Here is a 9,137-nt window from a genome sequence, read left to right on the forward strand (position 1 = left end):
TTTTTTTTTTAACAGTGAAACAATGAAGATAGATGACTAGAATTATACTTTAAGAATAAAATGATACATCAGTGCAGGAATATCTGTATTAAATTATACAATGAGCATCCAAAATTCTGTAGTATCTGGCCTGTTTTCACACATAATGAAAAATTGGACTTCATAGTACTTTTTAGTATGTTTAGTGAGTTCTTAATTGCTAGGAAATAATGCTCTGATCAAATAAAGGTCGGTCATCAGCTAGCTTAATTACATGATTTGTATAGGTCAGCTGAAAATACTTTGAAAAGTAATTCAAATTCTTGGAAGACTCACTAAGTTCTCATCTTCTTAACAAGATCAACTCAACTATTACGATGAACATATTGAAATAATAGGTATTAAAGAATTTCACTATCTTTCCTGTGAAAAAGTTCATTCCTTTGAGCTCAGTCAGCAATTATCAGCTCCATCAAGGATTCTAATTGCAAAAATGTGGTTATGACTTACAAGAAATTGTAGAACAGCCACATAGAAGCTATTAAGGACTATTAGTATAAAAATATGAAAGCATTAAGAGCTTGGTTTCTTTGGCTTCACTAGGCAAAGACATCAGAAGTTGAATACCAGGTAAGGAGAAATGCTGTTTAAATTGAAGTTATCATAACAAATGAAATTAAATCAGCTAAGTCTAAGCTTAGAGTACAGAGTAGAAGAAAATAATTAAACAATGGAGTAATAGTTCAATCTTAGTGGGAGTCATAAAATCCTACCTATCTATCATGTATTTTGGTCGCTTTATGAGATGGATGAAATAATGCAGTTGCCTGTTGTGAGGAGTAGCTTAATTCTATGACCCAGCAGCCTCTTTAGTGAACACTTGTTTTTCTGTTAAAGTTAGAGCTTTGTGTTTGGTAGGTGTTCTGAATATTATAGTCTGGTACATGAAGCCAAACTTTACCATTGTGTTTTCTTTTATTCAGAAAGCCAGTGCCAGTCATACTGTCTGCTGAAGGGAGCAGCTACTTCTGTTTTAAAAGATTTGACTCATCTGGGTGTACTTGCTTCTGTAAGTTGGAGCTTTGACAGCATTAAGTTTGATCACACAAGATTTTCCTAAAACAACAGAAGAAGGTGATATGTGATCATTTTAAAGAAGGTATGTTTTTTAAAAGTCTGTGTTCTCTCTGCGGTACTAATATAGGTTTATTTGGTGACACACAGCTCAAGGTTGCTGTTAAGTAACAAAGTTTCAGCAGTTCGTCTTGTATGATTTTATTTCTAAAATATTTCCTACTTTCCTAGCCTTATATTTATTAACTTGAACATTGTAACACAAAAAGTATTCTAATTGAATTTCATTTTAAAATATTTTAGATATGATTAAAGAATGTTGCTTCTATATCAAACGGTCATTTGTTTCATTTTAGATATTTTAATGTGAAAAGCTGTCTGTATGTGTTTGTTGTTTCTTTTGGTAGCTTGGTAGCTTTTTTTTTTTCACATCTGCATGACTACAGGGAAAATAAAAGAATAATGCTAAGCCTATTCTAGAAATTAGAAGGAAAAAAAGATCTTATTGATTTCATTTCTTTCTAACTTCATTTCTGGTATGTGCAAAGAACCAGGAGAAAAAAAAAAAGAAAAAACAAAAAAAAAAACCAGAAAAATCTGTAACAACCAAGGAAGATCTTTATGCTACAGATACAAGAGGGACAGCACACTTCACAGCAAAATAAGGACTGAGAAAGATATAGAAAGCTTTTGAATATTCTGCTTTTTTTGTTTTGTTTTGTTTTGTTCTGGGGGGGGTGGTTGTTTGTTTTGTTTTTTACTTCTTTTACTGGTTATAACTGTAGAATAATACAGCAAGCAGTCTACTGCCTGTCTAGTCTGCATACTATGTCACAAGCTCTGTGACAAACTTCAAGTGTTCAAACTTTATTGCTTTCTGGGCTTAATGTATCTTTCTCAGAATAAAAGCAATGACAATGAAATTGCAAATGAACAAGAAGATAAATAAAAATTATTTTAGTGGTCTCTGCAAGATGACAGCCTGTGATTTATAGGATTACCATATTAAAGTATAATCAGCAGAGTTCTCTTAATTTGAGGGAATTTCAAAAAGAAAAGCAATCAGCTTCACCAGTATATGAGGGAGAAACTGAAATCTATACCCATGTCAGTGAATTGCAGAAAGGAAGACGTTTCTGAGAAGAGTATACAAAAGCGTGCTGTTGATTTGTCAGATGAGGCAATAATATGAAGGATCAAAAGATAGGAAATTTATATGTTTCTGTGTCTGTTTGAAAATTGTCTTACTAAAACCAATAAGGCAGTGTGAATTTAATGTCAGACTTAAGGAACTGTTATCCCATCCTCCAGCAAATACCGTCTATGCCTACAAAGCTTTCAGAAATGCTTTCTCATGTGATGCTTGCTGTGGATGAGATAACATGAAAAAGTTAGACTATATCAAAGACTTTTGTTTCTTGAACAGCTTTTCAAGTTTGTACTTATTTAACTGTTTTAAGGAAAATTTTGAGATGTTGAGTTCTTTTAAATTGCTTGCATATGTATTGTGTAATTTCTGAAATGTTATACCGATAACACCTGTGTCTTCTTTTTGTAAAGGTAAATTAGATGAGAAAGAGATCATGCTGTTCAGGCATGCTGCTCTGGTGCATCTACTGGTGACATGTCGAGACCTTCTGTTAACATGTGGCTTGGACACAGCACTAGGTCTGTTTTTGATAGTGAACAATGATACCTAGAATCTTCATGCTTTTTTGTGTTTGTTCTACAGTCTTCCATGTCTGTAAACTGTGTAAGCGGGCAACCAGTAAACTCCAGCGTAGTTTCCATGTCATTTTCTTATCCCTTTGCTTGCTTGTTTTGTTACATTATTAGATATGAATGACTGTACTTTGGTGCTACATGTGCTCAGTTCCTGAATAATGTTCCATTGTTTGTGTCATTAGGTGGATATGAGCATCTACATACATAATGTGTTTACTTCTTTCCAAACAACAAGTTTTAATTCGAATATCTGTGTTAAAGTTGAGGAACATGCAAAAGTGCCAGGTTCTTTCTCGTATACAATTCACATTCTGAAATGAAACAATTTCCACTTAAATAGTCTTAGGTTCATTGAAAATGAAGTACTTAAAAGTAAGGCTATTTGAAACAAAATCTTAAGTACAAGATTTTGTTTAACAAACATATCATAAGGCTGGGGTTTTGAATTTACCATCCAGATCTTAGCACTGGACTCACAGTGACAATTTTGTGTTTTTCTGCTGTTAGTCTGATCAGATTTGGGATCTGAAAAATTCATTATAATCTTATTTTATGCCTAAAGTCACAATGCCATGCTTCTCAAGTTCCCATTGTACTGTGATTTTCAGAAAGATCTACCAGAATAAATTAATTAATGGTTTTTTGGATGCCCTAAGATCAGACTCCCTCTGTGTTTATAGGAGAGAAAAAAGTGTTGAGTTTCAAACTTCAGTTATTCCCAAGTATCCCTTCATGGAGACTGTTTCTTCAAAGATGACGTAAAATGGAAAATATCTGCCATAAACTGAACTGTTGGAAAAATAATTAATTTGTATTTGCCTAACCATTTCTTAGCAATAAAAAATGGGGAGAAAAATTCAGAATGAACATATCAGTTCTAAAAAAAGGTTGTTTTCTGTTGTTATTGTAGACGAAAGTAGGAGGATGGGAGGGAGAGAAAAGGGAAGTTTCTCCCTGTTATGTTGATCAGCACTTATCCCAGCAACACCTCCCTCAGGATACTGCACATGTAAAAGTGATACTAGAAAACTGAGTTCTGTATAGGCCCTGTAGTTCTCACTTACTGTAATGACCTTATGCAGTGATGTGTGATTAATCGCACAAGTGTCTTAGATCTTTTTTTTTTGTGTGCATTTTTTAGTAACCCTGGCATTGCTCACCATTTGTATAAAAGACATCATCGAGAGCTGAGCAATAATTATAATAGGGAACAGAATAGTGAAAACACAGAACAAGTAAAGCTTTCAACAGTGGAACTTCTTTAGTATAAACCATACAGATCAATTAAATATAACAAAGTTCCAACTCTAGCTGGAATCATGTAATAGATATTACAGGAGGTATAGTTATTTTATAAATGGCAGTTACATACAGTCTTAGTGATTGTAGTATTCTTCCTTATTGTTCACCCATTAAATGTTCAGCTTTTTTTGTGCAAGATAGTCTCACATGTTTTAGTGTACATGTAGATTAGACATCCAAATATTAATAAATATCTTTCATCTCTGCAATTACTTTTTTTGTTAACAGGATATTTGTCTAAAGCAAAGGATATCTATAAAAACATCTTAGAATCCTGTTTGAATAATATCTGGAGGCAGATGAAGATTGTACAGTACACCAGCCAGAAAAAGCATGAATCCAGTCCCAGATTAGCAGAGTTTCAGTGTCGAATGTTCGATTGGATGCAGACTTACACAGAGGAACAGAGTGTTAAGGTTAGCGATATAAACTATCTCTCTAAGCAAATGAAATTCATCCAAAATATATTAATAATTGTAAAACCATCTTCAAATGAGAAATGGTATCTGTTAAATAAGGAAAACCGCAGAATCACAGAATGGCTTAGATTAGAATGGAGCGTAAGTATCATCCAATTCCAAATCCTTGCCTTAGGCAGAGTTCCATCCCCTAGGTCAGTCTGCCCAAGGCCCCAGCCAGTCTGACTTTGAATTCCTCCAGGGATGAGGAATCTGTAGCTTCTATGGGAAACATGTTGCAGTGTCTCAACCCCCTTCGATTAAGGAATTACTTCCTAATATCCAGTCTAAATGTTCTCTCATTTAGGTTGAAGCCATTTTCCTTTGTTCATCACTTTCTGCCCCTGTAAAAAGTCAGCCTCCCTCTTACTTTTATATTCTCCTCAAGTACTGAAAGGTTGTAATGAGGACTCCCTAGAGTCTTCTCTTCTCCAAGATGAACAAGCCCAGCTTCTTAAATCTTTCTTTGTAGGAGAGATGCTCCAGCCCCCTGACCACATGTGTAGCCCTCATCTGGATTCACCCCAGCATCTCCAAGTCCTTGTGCTGGGGGCCTCAGACTTGGACTCAGTATTCAGGGTGGGGGAATGAGGGCAAAACAGAAGGAATCAATCTCCTCCTTCACCCTACTGGCCCTCTTGATGCAGTCTGGGATAAATTTGGCCTTCTGGGCTTGTAGCATGCACTGCTGGCTCATATATAGCTTTTCATCCACCAGAAGTCATTCTCTGCAGGGCTCCACAGGAGTTGCCCCAACACAAGCACAACACCTTGCACTTGTCCTTGTTGAATCTCTTTAGGTTCATGTTGGTCCAGTTTTCAAGCTTCTCCAGATCACTTTGAATGGCATGTCTTCCTTCTCTTGTGTCAACTACTCTACTCAGCTTGGTGTCATCATCAAACTTGCTGAAGATACACTCAATCCTACTGTCATGTCATTGATAAAAATGTTGAGCAGCAGTTCCGAGATGCATCCCTGGGGGACTCCATTTGTGACCAGATTCCAGCTGGACTTAGAGCCATTTACCACATCCCTCTGTCTGCAATCATCCAACCAATTCTTTATCCACTGAATAATCTGGAATTCAAAGCCATATCAATATGTTCAATTTAGAGATAAGGGGTGTGGGACTATATCAAAGAGCTTGCAGAAATCCAGGTAAATGGCAGCAGTTGCCTTCTATTGTCTACTGATGGTAGACAGATCCTCCACTGCATCATAGAAGGCCACCAGAATTGTTGGGCACGATCTATCCTTCGTGAAGCTGTGCTGGCTGTCTCAGATGTTCCTTTTTCCATTTCTTAAAAATGGCTGGGATGTTTCCCTTTTTCTTATCACCAGGGACTTTGCCTGACAGCCATGACTTTTGAAGTACAATGGAGAGAGGCATAACATAAAATTAAGGATAACATAAAGTTTAAGACATCTATCAGGAGTAATGCAGGTTTGTGTTTCTTTGGATCTCCCCTTCTGCAAGAGTAAAACAACATGCATAGAAGTTTTAAAATTATAAGAGCTTTGGTTTTTTGCAGATGGTATTTGTTCCTCTGATAAATATATTGTGTCATATCAATTACTGTAAATTGCATCATAACCTTTTACTTGGCAGCTTCAATCTTCTTATCTTCTTCTGGAGCAGAAACTCACGGCACAAGTCAGAGCTGTTATTTGTGCAATGGTGCTCAGAGCACAGACGCTATGGAATGTATGGTTGTTATCCATAGTCTCTGCTTGACAAATGTATCTGCCCAAACTCCTCATATTGCATTTATATGAGTAAATACCTGTGAGGCATGGTTATAGCACTGATAATAGAACTGTGGAATAAATTAGTTTTAGGGTTCTTGTTTGTTTGTTTTCTGGAAATCTGAATATTCTGAGTGATTCCATGCAGGGAATAATACCATTTTTATTTATATATTATTTATTATTTACTTACAGAACACTTCTCACATAATAAAACAGAAATGAAAAAAAAATACATATATACTATATATATACTTAAAAATCTTGACATTTTGCAATAAAATTTATGCTACTGAAGACACAGCTGAAAAAATCCCCAAATCTTTAAGCTTATTTTCATTTATTTTAGTTCTTTCTCATGCTTCACTTCTTCTTTTGACTCTGTTAAGAGAACATGTCACGATTTAACTTTCATGAAAAGAAAAGTATAGAATCATGGAATCACGGAGTGGGTTGGAAGGAGTATTAAAGCCCATTCAGTTCCAAACCCAATGCTGTGGACAAGAATGCCACCCAGCAGATCAGATTTCCTGGAGCCCTGCCCATCCTGGCCTTAATGTCTCTAGGGCTTCCACAGCTTCTCTGGGCGAGCTGTGACAGGGTCTCTGCTTCAGCATCTTCACAATGAAGAATTTCTTTCAAATATCTTACCAAAATTTACTTCTTTTAATTTAAAACCAATCCCCCTTGTCCTGCTTCCACAATCCCTAATAATCCCTCCACCTTTTCTATAGGCCCCTTCAGCTGCTCTCAATGCACTTATTGCCCAACCTGCACTTGACTTGCTCTTGGGATTGCCCCCACCATAGGTGTGCTAAGTCCAACAAGCTGTTTTATTAGAATTTAAATTGGATATGAAGCACCTAAAACAAAATATTATTAATTGTTTTGGTGCTCATCTTTCAGTAGTAACTGTATGTTGATTTCATTATCATTTTATTGTTAATCATAATGCATTTTGCTTTCTGTTACTAAGATCATGCTGTACTGGGAGACATATGACAACTTTGTCATCTTAATGTCAGCTCATTGACAATTTTGCTTTTCTGATGAACTCCACTAGATTTTTAAAGTTTTGAAATATAACTGAGTAATGACTTGCCAGTTTGACTTAAATTTATGTCTGCAGAATTTCAGAGTATACATGACTTTATTCACAATTATCATTTATGCTTCACTGACATTCAGTGACAGGTCTCAGTCAAACAGAAGAGACAGAAGTATTCTGGCTTTAATGCAAAGTGAAAGCTGTATTACATAAGCCATTTCCTATTCTGTCATATCACATCAGTTAGTCACTCTGTTAGTACAGTATGAAACATGATAATCTAGTTAGCCTTTAATGAGCCAAATTTATTATTGGTGGTTACAGAACAGGAAATCTCTGTAAAAATAAGATACTAACAAAAGAAAAGTAACAAATTTGAAATGAATTTCTGATCTTTCTGTTTCACTTTGTTTCATTTCTACTCATGATTATGTAGGATATCACTAAAAATATCTAATCTAGCTCAAACAGGATGTCCTGAGTATGTTGTTCGATGGTGTAGTTAAAAAGCAGATCTGCATTTTAAGGTGCAGATATTCAAATCTGTTTTGAAAGGAACCACTGAGTTGTCAGGTGGCTGTTCTCTTCAGCAGCATGTGGAAATTTGTCTTTTTTAAGGTTGTCCAGTGGATAGATGTCCAGAAGTTATTTTCTAAAAAGGTCTGATAGAGTTTTGACATTTACGTATATAATTATCTTGTGCACCTTAGGTCTTAGAGTTAGACTAGTGATGAGCCTTCTTTAAAGTCTTATCTTGTTTGTCCCAAGAAAAGTGCATACAAAATTTCATACCAGTTCAGATATCATCCTCTCTGAAGCTGAAGGTCTGGTGTAAGTCCTGAGAATGAATCATACATTATACAGGATAAAACTAGGCAAGTAATGCTGGTTACACATTCTTATTTAAATGTTTTGATTATTTAATACAAATTCAGTTTGTACCTTCCAAAATTTTGGATAAGGTAAACATATTTTCCAGTAGTGACCAGAGTATGGTTATTTGCTGGATTCTAATCTTTTCAGTGTTTCCATCTTCAGCAGTGCTTAGCAACTACCAAAGGTAATCTGGCTTTAGAAGTAATACTTCAAAGCACTCCTTACAGTCTTGAAAATCTTTCTAATTGTTATGGCAGAATGTAGTGCCTCCCTCCAGTACATCGCCACCTTAATTCTAAATATCTTCAGTTTAAGCTTTGCCTTCGTAGGGATAACATCTCTAATGTGACAGTAATACTCTGTCTAGTGCAACAGTAATAATGTAGTTAGTCTTACTACCTTTTTTTTAACTTCGATTCAAAAATTCAGATTTCAGACTTCTATTGGAAGAGATCAGTCCATAAAACTGAATTACAGTACTGGCGTCCTCCATAGTGTCATTTTTCAAATATGGTAGTAATATTTGCATGTACTTATAATTTTGGAAAATTCTGATATTTCCATTTTTTCCACATTTAGTCAATCTCTTCCTTTTTTTTTTCTTTTCCCAAAAGAGAAAGAAAGATACTAAGTAGACTAAAAGGTTTGTTTTTACTTCTTTAACTTGTCTAACTTATCTTCCAGATACTAATCATATTAAGAATGGACTCTGAGAGAGAAAAAGCAGCTCTCATTCACACTGTATCTAGACTAGAAGGTAAATAATTATTTTAATCTATTTTTGAAAGATAAAGTTTGTGCATTCTGTGCTTAGTTATTTTCCTCTTTGTTTTCAGATGTCTCTCGTCTTCTCTTCATTGAAACATTTTTATGTACTTTTCTCACTTCGTTCTGTTTCCAAATTCTTCTATAAATCTTCCTTTCCCCT

The 9,137-nt window shown here is 35.2% G+C and overlaps 1 protein-coding gene across 4 annotated transcripts in view; it reads left to right on the forward strand.

The window, feature by feature from the left end:
- The window catches only part of SHOC1 (shortage in chiasmata 1), a 27,644-nt gene extending 24,945 nt beyond the window's left edge, over positions 1 to 2,699 (forward strand). For all 4 annotated transcript variants that reach the window (XM_031557374.1, XM_031557376.1, XM_031557375.1 and 1 more), the window contains 2 exons: positions 963 to 1,138; positions 2,614 to 2,699. In XM_031557374.1, the coding sequence (XP_031413234.1) occupies positions 963 to 1,099 (137 nt within the window). In that variant the 3' untranslated portion in view covers positions 1,100 to 1,138; positions 2,614 to 2,699. The remainder of the gene's footprint in view (positions 1 to 962; positions 1,139 to 2,613) is intronic.
- The last annotated feature ends 6,438 nt before the right edge of the window (positions 2,700 to 9,137 follow it).

This window comes from Meleagris gallopavo, chromosome Z (assembly GCF_000146605.3).
Source record: "Meleagris gallopavo isolate NT-WF06-2002-E0010 breed Aviagen turkey brand Nicholas breeding stock chromosome Z, Turkey_5.1, whole genome shotgun sequence".
Taxonomy (NCBI): Eukaryota; Metazoa; Chordata; class Aves; order Galliformes; family Phasianidae; genus Meleagris; species Meleagris gallopavo.